This window comes from Emiliania huxleyi (genome assembly GCF_000372725.1).
Source record: "Emiliania huxleyi CCMP1516 chromosome Unknown EMIHUscaffold_19, whole genome shotgun sequence".
NCBI classification, from domain to species: domain Eukaryota; phylum Haptophyta; order Isochrysidales; family Noelaerhabdaceae; genus Emiliania; species Emiliania huxleyi.
Genome location: NW_005200690.1, coordinates 744,538 through 764,386, shown reverse-complemented (window position 1 = coordinate 764,386; position 19,849 = coordinate 744,538). Strand labels below are relative to the sequence as shown.

The following is a 19,849-nucleotide window of genomic DNA, read 5'->3' as shown; positions in this document are numbered from 1 at the left end:
TATACAACATTGTTATCTAACGACTGGCGCGCGCATAAGTGTGTCGCTACTTGTACGTACTTTTAGCTTACTGGGAGACACTCTCTCTACTTGTATGGCTCTACCCGGCGGAGCACACAGCGGAGACAGGCATGGGACAAGGGACGCCAGCGAGAGCGTCTGTCCGCGCTAAGAGACACAGAAGGGTCGCCTCTCTCCAAACCCAACCGGCTGTCCAAACCCAACCGGCCGTCTGCGCAACGCGTCGAGCCGTGCCTGCAGCGCCTCCGCACCGAGACGCATTTGTGCCAGCCCTGGCGGAGACGCAGGGTTGCGGCCGGGCGAGGTGGTGGCGGAGAGGGCCCGTGCAGCTGACACTGGCCGCCGCGGCAAGGACTCGCACGCGGGCCCTGGCTGCGTGCTGGGCGAGATCTCCGCGCGAAGCTGGGCCCAGCCCGGCCACTCGGAGACCGGCTGCCGGGGGTCGGCCAACTCGGGCGCCAAGCCGAATACGGGAGGCGGCAACGGCGCCCGTTGTGGGGGGGGGAGCGCGGGCGAGAGGAGCAGCCGTGCGGGCGGCGAGGCGGACGGGGACGGCTGTGCGGGCGGCAGAGTAAGCGGCGAGGCGGGAAGCGGCGCCTCAAACGGCGGCGGCGCCGGGTCGCGCCGCGGCACCGCTGCCTCCGCCGCGCGCGGCACCGCTGCCTCCGCCGCCGCTGCCTCCGCCGCCGCTGCCTCCGCCGCCGCTGCCTCCGCCGGCACGGCAAGTCCCGGCACGGCAAGTCCCGGGGCGGGAGGCCTCTGCAGGGGCCGGCGCGGAGGCGTGCTGCCGCTTGGCGGCGGGTAGAGCGAGGGCCTTGGGGGCGAGGCGGGCGGCGGGCGGGAGAAGGGCGGCGGAGGGGCGGCCGCTGCCACAGCGCCGGCTCCGGGCGGCGTGCAGTCTGCAGAGCGCTTCTCCGGGTAGTAACGGATGAGGACGTCGCCCGCGCGCACCTCGAACGACGCCTCTTCCTGCGGCCCTTGCGAGCGGGCCTCGCGCTCCGCCCTCTCCCGCCGCCGCTCGCCGCTCGAGCTCGAGCTTGCCTCTGCTCCCCCCATATCTCCCCATATCTCCTCATATCGCGAGCTCGAGCTCGCCTCTGCTCCGAGGGCGAGCGCCGCCGCGTTGAGCACGCCGTTGCCGCCCGCTAGCCGCGCGAGCTCGGTCAGCTCGCGCGCCTACCGTCGGGTCCACCCGTCGGGTCGATCCTCGGGTCCAGTCTCTCGGCCGCAGATCGGACAAGCCCGTGCGCCGCTCGCTGCAGCCGGCTTCCGAACAACGCCTCGCCTGGCTCTCCCGCCCCGAACTCTCCCCGCGCCTCCGACCCCTCCCCTCCCCTCCCTCCCTGCCCCGAGCCGGCGGCTTCCTCGAGCCCGCCGCCCGCCGCGCCGCCGCCCGCCACCCCCGCGCCCGCCGCGCCGCCGCCCGCGCCGAGCTGCTTGCGGAGCGAGGCCATCTCCTCGAGGTGGAGCCGCTGCAGCCGCTCTCGCTCGCGCTGCAGCGCCGCCTCTCGCTCCGCCTCCGCCTCCCTCTTCACCTCCTCGATCCGCGCCTCTGCGGCGGCACCGCCCGCAGCGACCAGCTCACTTGCGCGTGCCTCGGCCGCCTCCTCAGCCCGCGCGTGGATGAGGGCGACCTGCTCGCGCCGCACCTGACCCACCGCCGCTGCTGAACCGCGGACCCACGGAAAGGGGGGGAGGGCGCTCTCGCCTCTCGCCGCACCTCCGCCGCGCGCGACGTCTCCTTTAGCGCGCCCGCCTGGGGGACGGCTCGGGCAGGGCTCGGGGACGAGGGAAGTGCACCCGAGGCGCATCATCTCCCCCCGACGCTCGAGCATCGCTGCGCCTCTGCTGCGCCTCTCCTGCGCCTCTCCTGCACCTCTCCTGCACCTCTGCTACCTCGTCCACGGCTCGGCTGCATCTCGGCTGCATCTCGGCTGCATCTCGGCTGCATCTCGGCTGCATCTCGGCTGCATCTCGCCTCGCGCCGCTCAAGCCGCGCAACGAGCGGCCGCCGCTCGCTCGACGGAGGCTCCGGCGCGCCCCGCCCCAGCGACGCGCCCCGCCCTTCGGATCGCGTCAGCTCGGAGGCGGGTAGAGGCGCGGGGGCCGCGCCAGCTGAGGCCAGCGGCAGCCGGGCCGGCGCGCCGCCCTCTCCTTCCGGCGCCACCCGCCGCACGACGAGCAGCTCGCGCACTGCGTGCCGGCCTACAGGAGGGCTCCTGGAAGGCTCCCGGAAGGCTCCCGGAAGGCTCCTGGAAGGCTCCTGGAAGGAGCAGCTCAGCTGCTGCGTGCGTGCCTCTGCCGCCAGGCACCTTAGCGTCTGGCCTGCTGGTGGGCCGGTGCGGCGCGGCACTGCTGGCCGCGCGGGCGGTGTCGCGCAGGACGGTGAGCTGCGACGTCTCAGAGAGGAGCTCGCCGTCGAGGGCGAGGACGAGGTCCCCGTCCACAAGCCGGCGCGGGTCATCCTCGCGCGAGTCGGCCACGGCATGCACCGCCGCCTGCAGCGCGTGCGAGGCAGCACCGACCCGCCAGGCCGGAGGGAGAGGGACGAGCTGCACGCGCGCTGCCGCCGCCTCGAGCGGCATCCGAACCACCTGCGGCAGTGCGAGCGGCACCCTCCCTCACGCCTCCGACGGATCGCCTCTGGTGCGGCGCGGTGTGGGGAGCACCGTGGTTGTGGCGGCAGAGGCAGGAGAACGGTCGCCGAGCAGGAGCAGCAGCACATGCGCAGCGCCCCAGCCGCCGAGAGTCGCGCCAAGGGTCTTGCCCACGAGCAGCGGAGCGAGCAGCGCGGCGGCCACGGCGTCGTCCGCGGCCGACGCCGCACCGCTCGGCCGGAGTAGAGAGACGAGCCGGCTGCACACCGATGCGGGCAGTGGCCGGACGTCTGCAAAGGAGCGCGCGGCGCGCTCGAGCTGCGAGTGGGTGGGCGACATCTCCCCCGGCGCGGCCGCAACACTGCACGCGCGCAGCACCTCTGCCTCCTGAGGAGTGAGGATGGGCTTCCCAGGTCGAAGGAGCGCCTCTATCAGAGCGGCGGACTCTGGCACGGCCTGCCGCGGCTCCGCCAGGTCGCGCAGACAGTCCAGCCGGCCGACGCCCGCAGCCGAGACCGCGTCGAGCAATGTGTCGACGGGCTGCGCCGCAAGTGAGGAGGCGACACCGGCCGACTGTGCTCCCAACGGGTCGGTCTGGCTGGCGCCCTTCGACTGGGAGCAGCGCGCCTTCATGTATGCCATCGGCTGCCGTCGCCGCACTGGGCGTTAAACAACCGGCTGCAAGGATGGCTCTCGCTCCCGTCCTCGCCAAACAGCGCCGCGCGCGCTTCTAAGTGGAACGGCAACGCCAGGAGGGCAGTGTCAGGCAGCGTTTTGAAGAATTCGTGGCGCGAGACGGAACACGGAAGCCGGCGTCACAGGACGAGGCAGAAGAGAACGACGCGACAGAGGAGGAAATGACAAGGGAGAGAACGACGAGAGTGGGGCCACAAGGACCCCAGGAATTGCGACTCGCCGCTTTCCTCCCGCTGTGATTCTGTGTGAGCTCTGTGTCTTGATTTGCCAACAATATACCTAAGGGGACGACCGCGAGGTGGCATGAAGGTTGCAGCGAGAAGCGGCGAGAGACTGCGAAGAGAGATAGGAAGAGGCAGACTCCCTAGGGTGGGCGACGGCTAGCGCACCACACACCTCTCCTTAAAATCCCTGTGTGGTGGCGGCGTGGTGCCGTCCTCCCATCCCTCCCTTGGGTTGTCTGTTTTCTTTCTTTCTTTTTAGGAGCCGTTACGCGTTAGGCGACTAGAGACCCACACCATCGCTACATCACCACAGCCACCAACCACCAAGTCGGATACAAGTCGATGACAATGTGCGCGGCAGGACAAACCAAACATGAGACGGTTACACAAGGTCGACGAAATGAATTCACGGCCGCCGCTCCCCGAGTCGTCGCTGGGTGGCGTTGTGGAGGCGTGGACCGAGCGCCGCCGCCGTCAGACACACCGCAGGAAACAACGCGTAGTGGATCGTTACAGCGAGGGCGGCTCGGCCCGCGAGCTCACCCGCCGCCGAGCTGACGCCGAGCCGGGCGATGAGCGCCGCCGTCGCCGATCTCGCCGTCCGGAGGGCGGCGAGCGTGATGAGCATCGAGGCGAGGGCGACGGCATTCTTCGCCGCCATGTACGCAAGGCCGTACTGCGAGGTCATCTGGCGCGCAGCCTGCGCGGCGGTCGCCAGCTTCGCCCGCGGCGGAGCGCTCGCGCGCGGCGGCGCGTTCGCGTGCGGAGGAGCGCCGCCAGCAGCCTGCCGGCCCTCGTCAAAGCTGCTTCCCACCGAGTGCAGCGAGGCTGCAAACTCGTCGAAACAGAGCGACACCTTGACGGCGCGGAGGGCGGGGAAGCGCCTCGTCAGCCAGGCGGCCAGGCTGGCGTCCAGCGCGAGCCGCGGTCCGCGCAGCGCCTTTGAGAGCGCCAGGGCGAGCGCAAAGTCGGCCGGCACCGCCACGCGCAGAATGGTGAGCGCGCCGAGCACCGAGAAGGTGGCTGCGACGTCAACCAGCATGTAGGCGAGCAGCGTTGACATCGCCGACGCCTCAAGCGCCACGTTGAGCGTGTTTACCCAGCGAGGGTGCAGCGTCGAGGCTGGCGCCAGGCAAGCAGCGGCGAGCGGCACCCGCGGCGGCGCTGACGCAAGAGGCAACGAGAGCCGCGGCAACGCGAGCTGGAGCAGCAACGGATGGCCTGAAACAACATGGCTGGCGAGAAGCGGCGCCAGCGTCAGCATTTCTGCCGAGTCAACCCGACCGAGAGCCCTCGGTTTAGCAGGCGCCCTGCCGGTGCTGGGGAGCCTACTCGTCGCCCTGAATGGTTGCCCAGGTACTGTGCTGCATGAATGCTTGCCCAGGTGTGAACAACACCTCGTGACCACGGCGCCGCAGGCGCCTGTTGATGGGTCCAGGTGATAGCCCTGGATGGGCAATGCATACGCCTAGTTGGACCTCAGATCGCCCGACCGCGTCCCGGTGCTCTGTGGTCGGATTTGTGACGCACGCCGCCGCACCGCGCCGCGGCCGGGGGCCCTCCGGAGGCCGAGGATGGCCGTGGCGGACCGGGACGAGCTCTGGGAGGTAAGGTGTCAGCGAGTATATTGTAGAAACTGACCATGTGCACAATATCTCTCACTCTAGCTAAGCCAGGGGAGGCGATGCCGGGGCCGTACAGCAGCTTGATGGTGCTTCGCCGGCGTGCGAGGAGAGTGCGACGGAGCGGACGAGGAGACACGGCACCTCTCTCTGCTCGCACCGACGCCAACGCCGACAACTCGCCCCACCTCACCCCACCTCACCCCACCCACCCGCCTCCGAGACTGGGTTCGGGCTCCCTGCCTTTAGGGAACCCTCCGCGCGCGCGCGCGCGCGCGTGTGTGTGTGTGTGTGTGTGTGTGTGTGTGTGTGTGTGTGTGTGTGTGTGTGTGTGTGTGTGTGTGTGTGTGTGAAAGCGCCGACTTCTGACTGTCGTTGCTGTCTATCCCTTTCTCGACTGTCTGAGCTTGTGAGAGAGAGAGAGAATTCTTGATACGAAACCACGACGACACACACCAGTCGACTCGCATCGGTTGCCTCCATGAACGGCGGAGCTATTCTCGCGCCCACACCACACCTGGCTCCAACGTGGACACGCCCATAGCTGGGGACACTACTAGGTCACGCATGGCATCACAGAAGTTTTATCTCTGGGCCCAGCGGTGGCGCTCGTGGGCCATTTCATCTTGCCGCACCCAGATGGCGCCGATTTTGAGGGTATATGTCCCGCCGCATCATCTGGTCTCCTCCAGCGGCGCAGGTTAACTGCTCCGCTGTAGGCCTCCGCGCAGCGCGCTTTTTCACTGTGTGGTGCTTTTCCGGTGTCACTGCGTTCTTCGCTCTTGGCGCGGCACGGCGAATGGAGGCGGTGCAAGAGGTGACGCTCTTTTGCACGGTGGCACCGCCCTCGCTGCTGACCGCCGCCGTCTTCTGGCTCGTCATCTTCCCGTCGCTGCCACCCTACCTCCAGCGCCACGCGTTCCGGTGTGTTAGAGTCCAGACTGCTCGACATTGTTGAAGCGACGTACCACCATTGTGCTGGATGTGTGAGCAGGTTCGACGAGCTGACGATGCACGCGCTCTCCGTGCCTCTCCCGCTCGCCGACCAACGTGTAACGATATCTTCGCTTCACAGTGTCCGCGGTGAACAGGTGCCCCTCCTGATCGCTGACTGCACGTTGCTGTCTCCGAAGCAAGCCGCCGCTCCCACCGCAAACCTCTGGCTCTGGCCTGTCCTCTTCGCCGCATTCTACCTCCCCTTCCACTGGGCGTGGCTCGCTGCGGGCGGAACGCCCGTCTATGAATTTCTGCGCCCGTCACTGCCCTGGGCGGGCGCCATCCACGCGGGGCGCTAAGCCTGGGGCGGAGAGGATGGGCACATTCTCGCGGCGCGTCGCCTGGACCGCGACTTTCTCGCCACATAGGCTCCTCGCGCTCGTGGTGGGCTCCTTCCATGCCCTCCGGCTGGCGCGCATGCATGCGTGGAGGTGCGCCGCCGCTGCAACGTGCGTATCCCGGTCGCCGGGGGCGGAGCTAGTCGCCGCCAGAGGCTGCGATCGCACATCACCACAGATGTTGACGTGTCTGACAGAGGTCAGAGCAAAGACACACGCGCGGTGCGAGGAGCGAACGCCTTTATGACTGACGAGAGGAGACTCGATTGCCAAGGTGTGTTGGGCCGGGTGACCACACGCAGGTGAGAGAGAGTTGTCTGTGCTATGAGTTTCATGCTTTATTTTGCAGACCGGTGTGTTATAAGGTTACTTCCCCCAGGATTGGTCTTCTCTGCCTGCGGGAACACCCTCGGGCGGCCGGGTGGGGCTGCGGCTGGAGCTAGCATGGCTCGATAGAGCCGAGACCCCGTGTTGAGGCGGCGCTCCTGTGGGCGGCTGTGGAATCGGGAGATTCGACCTTAGATCTCCAGTTACGTCTCATCCCAGTGGATGGACGTCCGGACGTCCCTTTGTCGTGTTCCTCTCGCCGTCCGCCAGCGAGACGCTCTGTCGCTGGCGGCCGCAGTTTTCTGTGAAGAACCGATTGATCGGTTTTTTGTTCCTAGTGAGTGTCGAACATGCCGTATATCGTGGTGTGCGCGTGGTGCGGTGCGACCGCACACAGGGACTGGGACCGACCTCGAGCCGCGCGCCATAGCTTTGCGCGTGCTCGATTGGAGCGTGAGAGCGGATGAGCCACTGGGGCCTGCACAAAGGCGGCGGCGGCGGCGCCATGAGCGGCTCAAGCGCCGACCGCCTCCTGGTCCGACGACTCGTGCGCCTGGGCGAGTGTGGCGTGGATGTGCTGCCGCACGGCCGACACATCGTTCGGCAGAGGCGCGACGCGGGTGGGCTTGCCGTGCAGCGACGCGAGCGGCTCGGGCATCTCGAGCTTGGCCGCCTCCTCTGGCCCGATGGCGCGGCCCACCGCCGACGCAAACTTCGCCCAATGGGCGCAGGCGAGGGCAACCATCGGCACGCCAGCCTGGGGGGGGGAGGCGGCGGCGGCGGTCACCAGGAAGAGAACGCGGTGGCGAGGCGTGGCGTGGCGAGGGGTGGGGAGGTCAGGGGCGATGGTGGTGGTGGTGTGGGCGGTGGTGGCGTGGGCGTTGGTGGGGGTTGGGGGTTGCGGTGGGCGGTGGTGGCGAAGTTCCTCCTCGGGCGCGCGCTGCAAGTAGCGACGAGCGCCCGCCACGGCGATGGCCGAGTGCGGGTCGAGGGTATGCTCGCCTATGATTAATTAATCAATAATAACTAATCATTAATTAGGCGATGGCCGAGTGCGGGTCGAGGGTATGGTCGCCAGCCGAAGCGGTGTGCACGTCGGCGATCGTGGCGAGCACCTGCCGCGCGGCGCGACGGCTTCCTCACCAGCGGCGGCGGCAGCGGGGCCGCGGCTCACGGCGGGCGCGTGATCGTCTGCAGAGGGGTTAGCAGAGGAGGGGTGCGGTGGGCGCAGCCACACCTCGGCGTCATCCACGCGCTCCGAGTCCATCTCTTCCCGGCAGGCGGCGAGCAGCGAGGGGGGCGGCGTAAGCCGCTTCGTGTCCTCCAGGCCGTCCATCAGCGACTTGAGCGCGGGCGCGTCGTCGCCGCCCGCGTGGAAGAGGAAGCGCTCGAAGTTGGACGAGATTTGGATGTCCTGCGCGGGGGACGGGACGGGAGGGACGGGTCGAAAGGGGGGGGGGAGGGGTCGGGGGGGTGATCGGGGCCGCGGCTCTGAGGCGCGGCTCTGCGGGCGCAGGTCTGCGGGCGCAGGTCTGCGGCCGCGGGGCGTCTGCGCGCCATCGACGGCGAGAGCGTCTCGCGCACGCCGAGCTGGGAGTAGTCGCCAGCCTGGAAGAAGCGGTGGAGGATGTCGTTCTCGTTGGTCGCGACGATGAGCTTGCGGACGGGCAGCCCCATCTGCTTTGCGTACCAGCCCGCGAGGATGTCCCCAAAGTTGCCCGTCGGCACAGAGTACGAGACCTGCGTGCCCTCGAGTGCAGCGCCGGGCGAGGTCGCCTCGTGGTAGGCGTGGACGTAGTAGACGGTCTGTGCGAGGATCCGCGCCCAGTTGATCGAGTTGACCGCGGCCAGGCCGACGCTGTCCCGGAAGGCGTGGTCGTTGAAGAGCGCCTGCTCACACCCGCTCACACCGTGTGGGGAGGGTGCGTTCACAGCCACGGCGCGCGGACTCGTCGGCAGAGCCTTGACGATGTTTTGGCAGTCGTCGAAGGTGCCCGCGAGGGCGATGTTGTGGATGTTTGCGTCGAGGACGGAGATCATCTGCAGCTCCTGCGTCGGCGAGGTGCGCCCCTCTGGGTACATCATGAAGACCTACGGAGCACGCCCTGGGCGAGGTACGAGGCGGAGAGACAAGACACGACGCCGCCTCGCGGAGAGGCGAAGGCCTCCACGCCACGCTTGCCGCGCAAGCCGTGGATGGCGGACGAGCCCGTGTCGCCCGACGTCGCCCCCGCCACCGTCAGGGTGTGCGACAGCCCCGCCGCCTCCCGCTTCGCCAGCAGCAGCTCGAAGAGGTTTCCGAGAAACTGCAGCGCGACGTCCTTAAAGGCGAAGGTCGGGCCGTGGTGCAGCTCGAGCAGCCGCATCCCGCCGGGCAGCGTGGTTACCGGTGTCACCGCCTCGTCGCGCCACTGCGCCCCGTAGCTCGCCGCGGTGAGCGCCTGGGGTGCTTGCGGCGGCGGTGAGGGTCGCGGCGGCGAGGGTAGCGGCGGCAGCGAGGGCGGTGGCAGCGAGGGCGGTGGCGGTGAGGGCAGTGGCGGTGATGGCAGTGGCGGTGAGGGCGGTGGCGGTGAAGTCTGGCAAGGCCCGCCATGCTGGGCGCGGCAGCCGTGAGGGGAGGGGCTGCTGGGACGCCTCGAGCTCCGAACGCGAGAGGTCGTCATCCGTCAGGTAGAGCGACATCACCTCGGCGGCGAGGGCGTGGAAGGGCAGGCCGCGCCACGACTCGAGCGTCGCCGCGTCGAACCGCGGGATCGCCTGCGGCACCAGCAGACCCTTGTCCGTCCCGAGGCCCTGCAGCACCGCCTCACTGAACGTCAGGTCCGACTGGCCGCCACGCGTGGAGCGGTAGAGGATGCGCTGGCCGCCGGCGGCGGCGGCGGCGAGGCCGCGAGCGGACACCCGAACAGGCCGCGCCACCAGCCCTCTTCTCCCGCTCTGTGCAACGCCACGCAGCAGCATGGGCCGACAAGCTCCGACCTCAAGCTCCGCTCTCGCAGGTGATGATTTCTTTTCGCGTCTGCCCTGGTGTTCTCCACCGATTCCTACATACATACATATTTGTGTATTGTTTTCTTTCTTTCTATCTATCAAGAACATCATCCGCTGTACAACCGGCTCCTAGCGGCATCTGACTCTCCCCCCCCACTGTCTCGCCTAGGTGTTACGCGGCGTGCAGCGCGGTGCCGGTGGCGGCTGCTGCGGCCCCCGCGCGGCGCCAAGTGAGCAGCCACGACAGGTCCTCGAGCAAGCAGCGGAGGGCACGCGTCCACCGCTCCTCGCCGCCGCTCGCCTGCAGCCGGATGCAGAAGCCGCCCACCGCGTCCGCCTCGATCGGGTGCGGCGGCGCGGGCGCGACGCCGGCGCGGGGGCGCGCGCCGGCGAAGGCGAGGAGGTCCGAGGCGCAGGCGAGGAGCATGGTGAGCCCCTTGTCGAAGCGCGACGAGCCGAAGATGCGGCCGAGGTGCGGCGAGCCGGAGCCGTGGAGCTCGTACAGCGCGCGCGGCTCGTCAAGCTTGTACGCCTTGGAGTACGACCCCATCGGCAGCAGCGCGTGCGAGCTGAAGCGCGCGCCCGACTCGCGCGCGACGGCGACGAGGAGCAGCGCGACCTGCGGTTGGGTTGGACGTGCCGTGGACGTGCCGTGGACGTGCCGTAGGGAGGGAGAGGGGAGAGGAGGGGAGGCGCGGGAGAGGGCGCGGGAGAGGGGGGGGAAGAGGGAGAGGGGAATGGCGCCGCGCCTGCCCGAGCGCCGCGTTGATCTCTGCCCAGTCGACAGAGACGCCCGGCAAGCGGCCTGCGGCGGGGCGGCGGGGCGGCGCAGAGGCTGGGTCGGGGGGGGCGGGCAAGCGCGCGGGCGGGTCCGCTCCCGGGGAAGCCGCGAGGGGTAGAGCCGCGAGGGCTAGCGACCGCTAGAGCCGCAAGGGCTAGCGACCGCTAGAGCCACGAGGGGTGCGCGCGCCTAGGCGGAGCGAGTTGAGGGTGCCGAAGCTGCCGGTGGAGCTGATGCGGAAGACGTCGCTCACGACGTCGACGCGCCCGAGCCGCGCCTACTCGTTCACCAAGGGGCGTCGGTCGATGCAGCGGAGGCTGCGCCAAGCACAGGCTGCGCCAAGCAGCAGAGGCAGTCTGTCGACCGCCTCTGCGGAGCCGCGGGGGCGGGAAGTGGCGGCGCGGGGCGGATGCGTCGGCGGAGTGCGCACCGGCGGGAGGCGTGCGAGCACGGCGGCAGGGCCGGGAGGGCGGGGGGCAAGGGTCGGGGGAGCAGGGCGGGCGAGGGGTTTGCACCAGCTCGCGGCGGCAAAACTGGACGAGCTGCCTCTCCCTGGTCGCCTCCTCCTGCTCGGCCTGAGCGCGCAGTGTGTTGCCGTTGATGACGGCGTGCCACGCCTCCTCCTCCGCCTCCTGCTCGGCGCGCTGCGCCCGCAGCCGCACCGCCTCGTCGGCGAGCGCACTCCGCTCGCGCCGCGCCGAGGCGAGCGCCGCCCGCAGCTCGCTCACCTCGAGCTCCCTCGCCGCCTCCTCCGCCGCAAACTCGGCGTCGGAGAGAGCGCCGTGCGACGGGCCGCCGTCGCCCGCCTCGAGCTCCGCGAAGGCGGCCTGGAGCCGGTCCCGCTCCTCGCGCGCATCCCGCAGCCGCGCGTTGAGGTCGCGCACCACGCCGGACGCGCAGTCCTCGCAGAGTGGCACGCCACATGGCAGCGAGGCGCACCGCTCGGCGAGCCCGACAAGCCGGTCCACGGTCTGGAGCTGGTCGTGGATCGACGAGGCCTGCAGCACGCCGCCGCCAACGGGCTGCGACAGGCTCTCGTTCAGGCTTGCGTGCAGCGCGCTCGCGCGGCGCGACTGCGGCAGCACCACGTATGACTCGCCGAGCGGCGCCAGTCCTCGCCCGCCCGGGCCCGGTGATGCCTCTAGCAGCGGCTGGCGACAGCGCTGGCAGTCCATGCTGCCTCAACACAAGCCGCGCCAAGAAACTTGCCCTGAAGAATTCTTAAAACTCTCGTTCACAGCACACTAAACATCCCGCGCACGGCGAGGCACTTGAGCTCCGTGCACTCGACCGCCCTCGCCGAAAAAACACAAAGTGGCACCTTGACCTCTATCCGACGACTAGCGACGGCGTCGGCGCGATCGTGCCGCGATATTGCGCCGCGCGCGAGGCGCTGGCTGGCGCGACGGGCTTCTGTTCCCGGACGGGCTGGGCATGGCGTTTGCGTGGGAGCGGTGGGCGCGCGCCCTAGCGCGCGCCGAGGCACAGCCACGCACGGGGAGCAACAACTGCACCGCACGCGATTCCCATACGTCTGCTCGCCACGTCCTCCTCGATGTCGTCGTCCGCGCGTCGCTGTCGGGCTTGCTTGACCCTAGGCTTGACCTTGCTTGAGTGTTGAGCAGCCTTGGCGTGAGACTCCCTAGCGCCCCCTCTACTCGAAAAGAAAGAAAGAAAGAAAACAGACAAGCAAGGGAGCTGAACCAGCTCCTCTTGTAGCTCGATCGGTCACACCGCCATCGCCGTCGGGGAGAGGGGGGACGACAGTCGACACTGCTCTGGCAGCGTGCACCTCGATCCTGTACCGTGTTTGTTATGACCCCCCCCCCACCCAATGAACACACCAGTGAGGGTGGGCGAGACGATCGAGGGGTCCCGTACCATGCGGAATCGACCCTATCAATCAAGTGTGTATCGCGCGCCTTGCGGGGGGGGCGCGGAAAAGAGGAACCTCTTAGTGCTCAAGTGCTCAAGAAACCCTCACGCTACGTACTTTTAGCGTAATCTCTCTCTCGCCGGGCGCGAGAGACGAACGTTCACAAATTCGGTTCGGGCTCGTCCGTCCCCACCCAGAGCGACCATCGCCTCCATTCTTGCACAGCTCAGCATCCTCAGCTGCGGCGGCCCGGCGCCGCCGCAAGCTTGCCCTGCGATCGGATCACCCACCGCTACTTCAGCCGTCCTCTTCCTCCACGGCCTTGGAGACAGCGGGAAGGTCCCACTTCCCATTTCACTGCTGCGCTTCTGTTCTCAGCCACCGCGTCTCTGCTCTGTCATGTGCCGCTGGAACGCCCGGTTGCCTGTGGGCTGTGGGCTGTGTTCACAGAAAGGCGAGGGGTCGCACCACCCTTCAGGCGCTCTCTGACTGGCTCTTGCGCAGCGACGCTGGAGGTTTTGCGAGCAGTATGGAACGCGCTGGCGTGCGCGTCCTTTTTCCCAGTGCGGAGCCCATCGCGTACCGTCTCAGAGGCGGTCGGACACGGCTGCGTACGTGCAACGCGTTGCATCCATGACGCGCACACACGCACGTTCACAGGCGGCAGCACCACCACCGCGTGGTATGACCGCACTGAGCTGCCTCCAACTGCGGCAGAGGAGACGACATCCGTCGAGAACTCGGTGGGCCGGCTCGTGGTGAGGGAGCCACGAACAGCGGCACCTCTTTACCCGTTCCGCTATAAGCAGGTGCGGCGGCTGGAGGACAAGCTGCGCACTCTCGAGGCGGAAGGGATACCCGCGAGTCGTGTCGTGGTGGTCGGACGCTACTTGCGGAAGCCTACTGTCGCCCAGGGCACGCGTCGCCCAGGGCACATTTGGGCGGGGCATACTGTCAGGTGGGCGGCTTCTCGCAAGGTGGCGGTATCGCGCTGCAGCTCGCCTACCGAGGGTCGCCGCTCGGCGAGCGGCCCTTGGGCGGCGCACTCTGCGCGCCTCCTTGACGCGGTCATAAACACGGGCGTGTTCCGTCAGGCGCCGCTCTCGCCGGCGTCTTCTCCCTCTCTTCATACGCCTGTGACATGCTCTTGGGCGGGGCGACTTGTCGAGGAAAGTGTTTCGACGATTGTGTGCTCACAAACTAGGCGACGACTCGCCGATGTGGGAGGCGCTGCGGGCGCAGCCGGACAGGCGCCGCCCGCCGCTCTTCCGGCGGCATGGCTCGTCTGACAGCTACGCTGGGCCATGACGGGGCCGGGCGACTCAAGGGCACCGCCGCCTTGACATGCTCCCGCTGAGAACAGGCTACATCCTGCCGGACTGGGGCGACGCGACGGCCGCCCGGCTGAGCGCGGCGGGCGTAAGCGTCGTCTCAGCACTTGAACCAGGCCTGGCGCACGAAATTGGGAAGGCGGAGCTCAAGGACCTCGCCGCTTGGCTCGAGAGAATTTTGCTGCCGGCGGTGAAGTGAAGTGGCCTTGCTGATGCGGATCCAGCGGTTTCTGGTCGAGCTCTTCGAGCGGCCGGGCAGCAGCTCGGCGATCTTCTTTCACTGGTGGCCGAGCGTTTGGACGAAGCTGTGCAGGAGGGCGTCCTCCTCAGCGCTCCACCCTCCACGGCTGGTCTATGCTGGAGCCAGCATAGAGAGAGCCAGCATGATCGAACAAAGGGAGACAGGGTCTCGCCGAAGGCTGGAGTCTATTAGAGGATCTGGGCATTTTTAGTCGCCGTCGCGCCGACCATGTCCATGCATCGGGATGACTTGTGACGCTCGTCGTAAAAAAAAATCGTTGATGCGTGATAATGTGGGTAAACACGAAAAAGTAGATCTACGAACTCGAAAGTACCTCGCCGAGAACGCCGTCGAGGTGGCGTGCGCAGCAGGGCAAAGTCAAGCACTTGGAGTCAAGGGGACAAGGCGCTCGGGCGCTCGCTGCACGCTGGGCGCGACACGGGCTGGGCTTCTGCCCGACCTTCAACCAGTCGGCTTACCTCCTTTTCTTTCCCTGTGTGGTTGCGCTCTGTGCCATTCTCCCAGACTCTGTATCTGAGCCTCAGGAGAAGAACATGACTGCTCACGGGTACATTGTGTGCAGCGGCTCAGCCCAGCCGCCGTCGCGTTTCTGGAAGATGGAGACCGAATTTTGGTAGCGCTTGTGAGGCTCGAGCAGCGAGAGCGTCTCAAACTCGCACAAGTGGCCGCATCTCGTGGCCGCGACGTCGGAGGCTGCCTCGGATCGCCGCTCTCGCTGCGCCTGGATGCACGGGAGGGCCAGGAAAGGCAGAGTGGCTAATGCAGTGGTCGTGCGGTGCGGGGATGGCGTTGGCCACGCGCCTCGAGCCACGCGCGTGTCACGGCATTCGTCAGCGTAGAGTGCATCAACAGGAACCCTCCGCGCCGCAGCCTCGGCCACCACGCGTCGAGAAATGCGCCTGAGGGCGGGGGGGGGGGGGGGGCGTCGGCGACGGACACGACGAGGGACGGCGGCGGAGCGTGCTGGTGATGTCGGGGAGAAGTGGCTGGCGAGAGCGCCGATGCGCGTCGAGCCGCCGAGGCCAAAGTCGAGCCAGAGCACGTCGAGGTCGGCGGCGGCGGCAGCAGGGCTGCCGTCTCCCTCTGCTTGGCTCGCGTCGCCGTCGCCGTCCGAGAGCGGCGCCCCCGCCATCTCGTAGGCGTCGCCTTGGTGCAGTCTGAGGTGCCGCCTGCTCCGAAGCACGCACACACACACAGTCGGGCGGGGCTGCAGTGGAAGCGACGTGGGGAGCGACGCACCGCAGCCCGAGCCGCTCCGCCGCCTCCTCGATGAGGTGCGCGCTGCCGCGGTTGCCGCCCTCAGCCGCACCCATGTCGTCTATCGCATGCAGCATGCTCGCGCCGCGCTCACACGCGGCCGAGACCCAGAAGCGGCTCCCGCCGCCGCCGGCACCGTCGCCTCCGTCGCTGCCGCCGCCGCCGCAAGCACCGCCGCCGGCCGCCGCTTCGGCCGCCGCCGCCTCGGTCGCCGCGCCGGCATCGGCCATCCAGTCGGCCTGCGCGACTGTGTAGCCGTCTGTTGCCACCGCGGCGGCACAAGCTGCGAGCTCCGCGTCGTTGTCGGCGAGGGCCTGGAGGACCCGGCGGCGTCACCTCGCAGCGCGCTCTGTCCGGGAGCCACCTCGGGCGAGTGCGGCTTGGCGTGCGAGGCTTGGCGGGGAGGGCTGCCTGCAGAATCCATACGGACGTGTAGCCGGCGCCCACCTCGAGCACGTGTCGCGCCTGCGGCAGCGCGCAACCTCTTCCGTGAGTCATCGCGCCGCGCGAAGGGCACAGCCCGCCCTCCCGCCCTCCCGCCGCCCTGCGCCTTTGTGAAGCGGACGAGCGAGTAGAGCAGCGGGCCCATGTTCTCGCAGCCCATGTGCTGCGCGTGCAGCGGTCGGCACGCGGCGAGAAACGCCCGGTCAAAGCAGCCGCCGCTCGCGCCGCACGGCCGCGGAGAGCGGGCGAGGCGCTCGATCTTGTCGCGGTGGTCGCGGGTGACGCCCAGCTCGCGGAGGCTGGCGATCAGAGCGGATGGGTCGCCGCCTTCCGGCCCCAGCATCTGGGCGACGGTCTCCACGCCGTACTCTGCAAAGGTCGAGCCATACAGGCCGCTCAGGCCAAGCTCGTCAAGCAGCCACGACACTGAGCCACCCGCGACGGCCCACGGTGCAGGCGGCGGCACTGGCTTCGGAGCGGTGGTCAGAGCTGCGTGGAGCGGCTGCTGCAGCGATTCGGGCAGCGCCTCGAAGGCCGTGAGCACGTCGGCGAACGTCCAGCCGCGGAGCGCGGTGCTCCAGTCGATTGGACCAGCGCTGTCCATGCCGGGCGAATAACAGGAATCGGCCTCGGTTGTGCTGCACGAATGGTTGGGCAAGTTGCGTGTGAACGCACAGCGCCATAGGAGGTATTTTCTTCTCAATAACAAGGCTGTGAAGGCTCTTACTACTATGAAAGTGTGAACAGGTTGGAGCAGCAGCTCCTGAGCACGGCGCCGCAGGCGCCTGTTGATGGGTCCAGGTGATAGTTCTGGATGGGCAATGCATACGCCTAGTTGGGCCTCAGATCGCCCGACCGCGTCCCGGTGCTCTGTGGTCGGATTTGTGACGCCGCCGCACCGCGCCGCGGCCGGGGGCCCTCCGGAGGCCAAGGATGGCCGTGACGGACCGGGACGAGCTCTGGGAGGTTCAGTGTCAGTGTATATATTGTAGAGACTAACCATATTCACAATATCTCTCAGTCTAGCTAGCTAAGCCAGGAGAGGCGATGCCGGGGCCGTACAGCAGCTTTATGGTGTTTCGCCGGCGTGCGTCCCGGAGCGGTGCCGGACGGGCGGTCGTGGGATGAAAATGGAGGACAGCGCCGACGCCGCTCTGATTCGACTTTTGAGGCAGACTCCCTAGGGTGGGCGACGGCTAGCGCACCACACACCAACACCTCTCCTTAAAATCCCTGTGTGGTGGCGGCGTGCCGTCCTCCCATCCCTCCCTTGGGTTGTCTGTTTTCTTTCTTTCTTTTTTTTTCGACTTTTGACTTCAAACAAAGACAGTGGCACGCGCCGCAGCGCGGTGCGTGCCACTGTCAGGAGCGGATCCGTCAGTTAGTCGTGTTCACGCCGGGATCGTGTCCCCGACAACCTGGGCAGACTTTTGGCTTGGACAGTATGGTTTCCTGGGGGCGCGCATGCAACAAAAAGCTACCCTACAACACATGGCCAGCACCTGTGGCTTATCTAGGCACCACAGGCGCATCACTAGAGAAGACTAGTCGGGGCTGTCAATCGGTTTGAACCGCCGTCCGGCCTTCAGGGCCTCTGCGCGGACGCGCTCGCACTCCGTAATGAGTGTGGGAGAGGCGAGGCAGCGTGCGGAGGCCGCGTGCGAGACGCGCTTGGGCGAAGGCAAGTCGGCCGGAGCGGCGTGCCAGCCAGGCAAGTCGGCGATCCCGCCTTCCCACCACCCTCGCTTGCGGCGCCGCTTCTGCTCGCGCTCAATCCCAGACAGCGTGCAGTGAGGGCCTGGTTGGGCGGGCTGGGCGGGGTGTGGCGGTGCGCGGGGGGGGCGGCGCTGGCGTCGCGGTGGCCGGCCGTGGTTTACCGTATTTGAAGTTGAGGGCATAGAAAGTAGCGTGTACAGCACCAGGACGGGGCGTTGGCTGTCAGCGGAGCGCCGTGCTGGGACGGGGAAGCCGAGAACAGCCTCCCCACGCCCTGCACTGACCGCGAAGCCCACTTTCGGCGTGCCGCGCGCGGCGGGCCACGCCGCGCGCGGTCACGGGAAGGGCACGTTTCGGGCAGTGGAGGGCCGCGACGCCGTCGTTGCTGTCAGGTCGAGGGCCGGGCAGGCACTTTGAGGCACGGGGCTAGTCCCCAGCCGCTGGACTGACAGCCAAAAACCGGCATCTTGGGCGCGGCGCAGCACGGGGGCACACGCCACACGGTTGGCCGCGCGTGCCTACTCGGGGCGGCGGCGCTTCACTCCGCCGTGTGCCGGCGCTTCTCTCCGACGCATCGCTCGTGGCGGGAGAGATATACGGCGAGACTCACTGGAGATTCACTGATTCACTAGAAAACCGACAGCGAGGTGCATCGAGATACAGTGATTACGTTACACATCGATTACCATAATTACAGTGATTTTCATGAGGTTCGGCAGAACTTTACCACGACCAGCCTCCGACGGGGCGGTTCCGGCCCCCCCAGGTTCCGCGCGGGTCGGTGCGGTGACGACCACGCACGTCGGCGGCGGGGGCGGAGAGGCGGCGGAGGGGGGGGTGGGTACGGTGGCGGCACCGGCGGTCGCATCGCTCGGTACAGGGCCTCAGAGGCGGCCCCTCGACCCAGCGGCCGCTCCAGCGGTGGTGGCGGAGGCGGTTGTGGCGGGGGCGGGTATGGTCGCGGGGCAAGCGTTTTTTTCTCTCTTCAGGCCTGAGCATCTCCCTCCCTCTCCGAGGTTCGCAGATAGAAGATAGATGCTCTGTCGCCCCTCGCTCCCCGCCTCGCGAAAAAAGTTGCGGCCCCGCCCGCACCCACACACCGCTGCGGTGCGACGCCTCCCCGCCTGGCCGCCCAATTTTCGCTCTCTCTCCCGCCCGCGCGCGCACAAGCAGTGCCGAGGCTATCGCGCGCTCTCCACTCTTGGCCCACCTCCCTTCTCGCCACCCGTGTCTGCAGCCGCTCCGAAGACATGCTTGCCATCTTTGCGCCCTCGGCCAACGCCCTCACCATCGGCGCAGCTCCCCTGCACCGCCCGGCCGTCGTCAAGCCGGTCGGCGCCACCATGATGGCCCCGGAGCAGCTGGCGGATGTGATGCCGGCGCTGCAGACCTCGACGCTGCTCGCGGACGCGACGCTCGCCTCCGGCTCCGCCGTTGCGGGCGCTGGCCTCGGCCTGATCGGCGGCGCCATCGTGCTCGGCCCGGCCCTCTCGGCGGCGGGCGGCAAGGGCGCTGGCGGCAAGGCGCCCAGAGCCCTGCCCTCTCTGCTCCCCGCAGCATCCCTCCGCTGCTTCGAGAGCCGCTGCCCTCGCCTCCGCGCTCGCCGCCCCCTGACCCGCACTCGCTGCCCGCCACAGGCCAAGGGCACCGCGATGGGCATCGTCGGCGCCGTCGTCGGCGGGTCGATCGGCCTCGCGGGCGGCGCCGTCGTCGGCCTCGGCGCCTTGTAAGCGTCGCGCCTTGTGAGCGTCGCCCGGAGAGCGCCGGCTGGGGGGCGGGCCTTGGCCGGACGGACTCTGTGAGAGCGCACAGTGGCGGGTTGAGTGACCTTTGTAGTAAAGCCAGTGCTGGTGTGGCTGTGCGGGTGTGCCCTCCGTCGTCCCTGCTGTCCGGTCGTCGCGTCGATGCAAAAAACATGCGCTTCTTTGCGTGCAGTTCTCGTCTGCACGTGGAACGGGTTACTGAATGTTCCCGGGGGCATAACTCCCCCACAGCGCAGACGTTCACACTTCCACACCCACAGTGCCCGTCCAAGACTGCCCGTCCAAGACTTGTCTTGTTGGTCCTGGACCTGTGTCTGTTGTAACTGCTTGATTTTATGTCGTTTCGCTCCATCACGCTCTCGTTCCCCTCGATGCTGGCGTTCGCCGCGCTCCATTGCCTCGCGCGCGCGTCCTCTCTGCCGATGGCATCGTTCATGGCTTCCCCTCCCGCGGAATTCGTGCTCACTGAGCCCGCAAGTGCCGAGTCTTACGCTCCTCCGGACCTCACCGTGTCCTACGAGGTGAATGTTGATCTCGCAAACCTCGCCTTCGACTCGCTCTCGCTCTTCTACGAGAGTGAGTCGACCCTCTCGACGTGCTCTGCATC

At 68.0% G+C, this 19,849-nt stretch overlaps 8 protein-coding genes across 8 annotated transcripts; 4 read left to right on the top strand and 4 right to left on the bottom strand.

Moving 5' to 3' along the window:
• Positions 1–48: 48 nt before the first annotated feature.
• EMIHUDRAFT_462939 (hypothetical protein) lies at positions 49–4,802 on the bottom strand (the record flags this gene model as incomplete). Its single annotated transcript, XM_005782461.1, has 7 exons — positions 49–835; positions 973–1,197; positions 1,422–1,670; positions 1,742–1,777; positions 2,334–2,615; positions 2,691–3,263; positions 4,023–4,802. The coding sequence occupies 7 exons, from the start codon at positions 4,800–4,802 to the stop codon at positions 620–622; spliced, it is 2,361 nt and encodes a 786-aa protein (XP_005782518.1). The 3' UTR covers positions 49–619.
• A 1,019-nt stretch (positions 4,803–5,821) lies between these two features.
• On the top strand, positions 5,822–6,455 carry EMIHUDRAFT_203547 (hypothetical protein; the record flags this gene model as incomplete). Its single annotated transcript, XM_005782460.1, has 3 exons — positions 5,822–6,084; positions 6,155–6,185; positions 6,252–6,455. 3 exons carry the CDS (start codon positions 5,822–5,824, stop codon positions 6,453–6,455), a joined length of 498 nt encoding a protein of 165 aa, XP_005782517.1.
• A 675-nt stretch (positions 6,456–7,130) lies between these two features.
• Positions 7,131–9,782, bottom strand: EMIHUDRAFT_462938 (putative threonine synthase; the record flags this gene model as incomplete). Its single annotated transcript, XM_005782459.1, has 8 exons — positions 7,131–7,578; positions 7,747–7,823; positions 7,897–7,936; positions 8,059–8,235; positions 8,406–8,711; positions 8,754–8,912; positions 8,960–9,262; positions 9,507–9,782. The coding sequence occupies 8 exons, from the start codon at positions 9,780–9,782 to the stop codon at positions 7,336–7,338; spliced, it is 1,581 nt and encodes a 526-aa protein (XP_005782516.1). The 3' UTR covers positions 7,131–7,335.
• A 202-nt stretch (positions 9,783–9,984) lies between these two features.
• EMIHUDRAFT_99559 (hypothetical protein) lies at positions 9,985–11,768 on the bottom strand (the record flags this gene model as incomplete). Its single annotated transcript, XM_005782458.1, has 4 exons — positions 9,985–10,431; positions 10,598–10,617; positions 10,756–10,870; positions 11,109–11,768. The coding sequence occupies 4 exons, from the start codon at positions 11,766–11,768 to the stop codon at positions 9,985–9,987; spliced, it is 1,242 nt and encodes a 413-aa protein (XP_005782515.1).
• A 1,230-nt stretch (positions 11,769–12,998) lies between these two features.
• EMIHUDRAFT_203543 (hypothetical protein) lies at positions 12,999–13,532 on the top strand (the record flags this gene model as incomplete). Its single annotated transcript, XM_005782457.1, has 3 exons — positions 12,999–13,053; positions 13,130–13,227; positions 13,428–13,532. The coding sequence occupies 3 exons, from the start codon at positions 12,999–13,001 to the stop codon at positions 13,530–13,532; spliced, it is 258 nt and encodes an 85-aa protein (XP_005782514.1).
• Positions 13,533–13,745: 213 nt separating this feature from the next.
• EMIHUDRAFT_203542 (hypothetical protein) lies at positions 13,746–13,999 on the top strand (the record flags this gene model as incomplete). The annotated part of the gene is made up of 2 exons (XM_005782456.1): positions 13,746–13,752; positions 13,833–13,999. The coding sequence occupies 2 exons, from the start codon at positions 13,746–13,748 to the stop codon at positions 13,997–13,999; spliced, it is 174 nt and encodes a 57-aa protein (XP_005782513.1).
• A 604-nt stretch (positions 14,000–14,603) lies between these two features.
• EMIHUDRAFT_99558 (hypothetical protein) lies at positions 14,604–16,367 on the bottom strand (the record flags this gene model as incomplete). The annotated part of the gene is made up of 4 exons (XM_005782455.1): positions 14,604–14,783; positions 15,012–15,231; positions 15,302–15,633; positions 15,837–16,367. 4 exons carry the CDS (start codon positions 16,365–16,367, stop codon positions 14,604–14,606), a joined length of 1,263 nt encoding a protein of 420 aa, XP_005782512.1.
• Positions 16,368–18,714: 2,347 nt separating this feature from the next.
• EMIHUDRAFT_434522 (hypothetical protein) lies at positions 18,715–19,443 on the top strand. Its single transcript, XM_005782454.1, has 2 exons — positions 18,715–19,002; positions 19,117–19,443. Exons 1-2 carry the CDS (start codon positions 18,730–18,732, stop codon positions 19,207–19,209), a joined length of 366 nt encoding a protein of 121 aa, XP_005782511.1. The 5' UTR covers positions 18,715–18,729; the 3' UTR covers positions 19,210–19,443.
• The last annotated feature ends 406 nt before the right edge of the window (positions 19,444–19,849 follow it).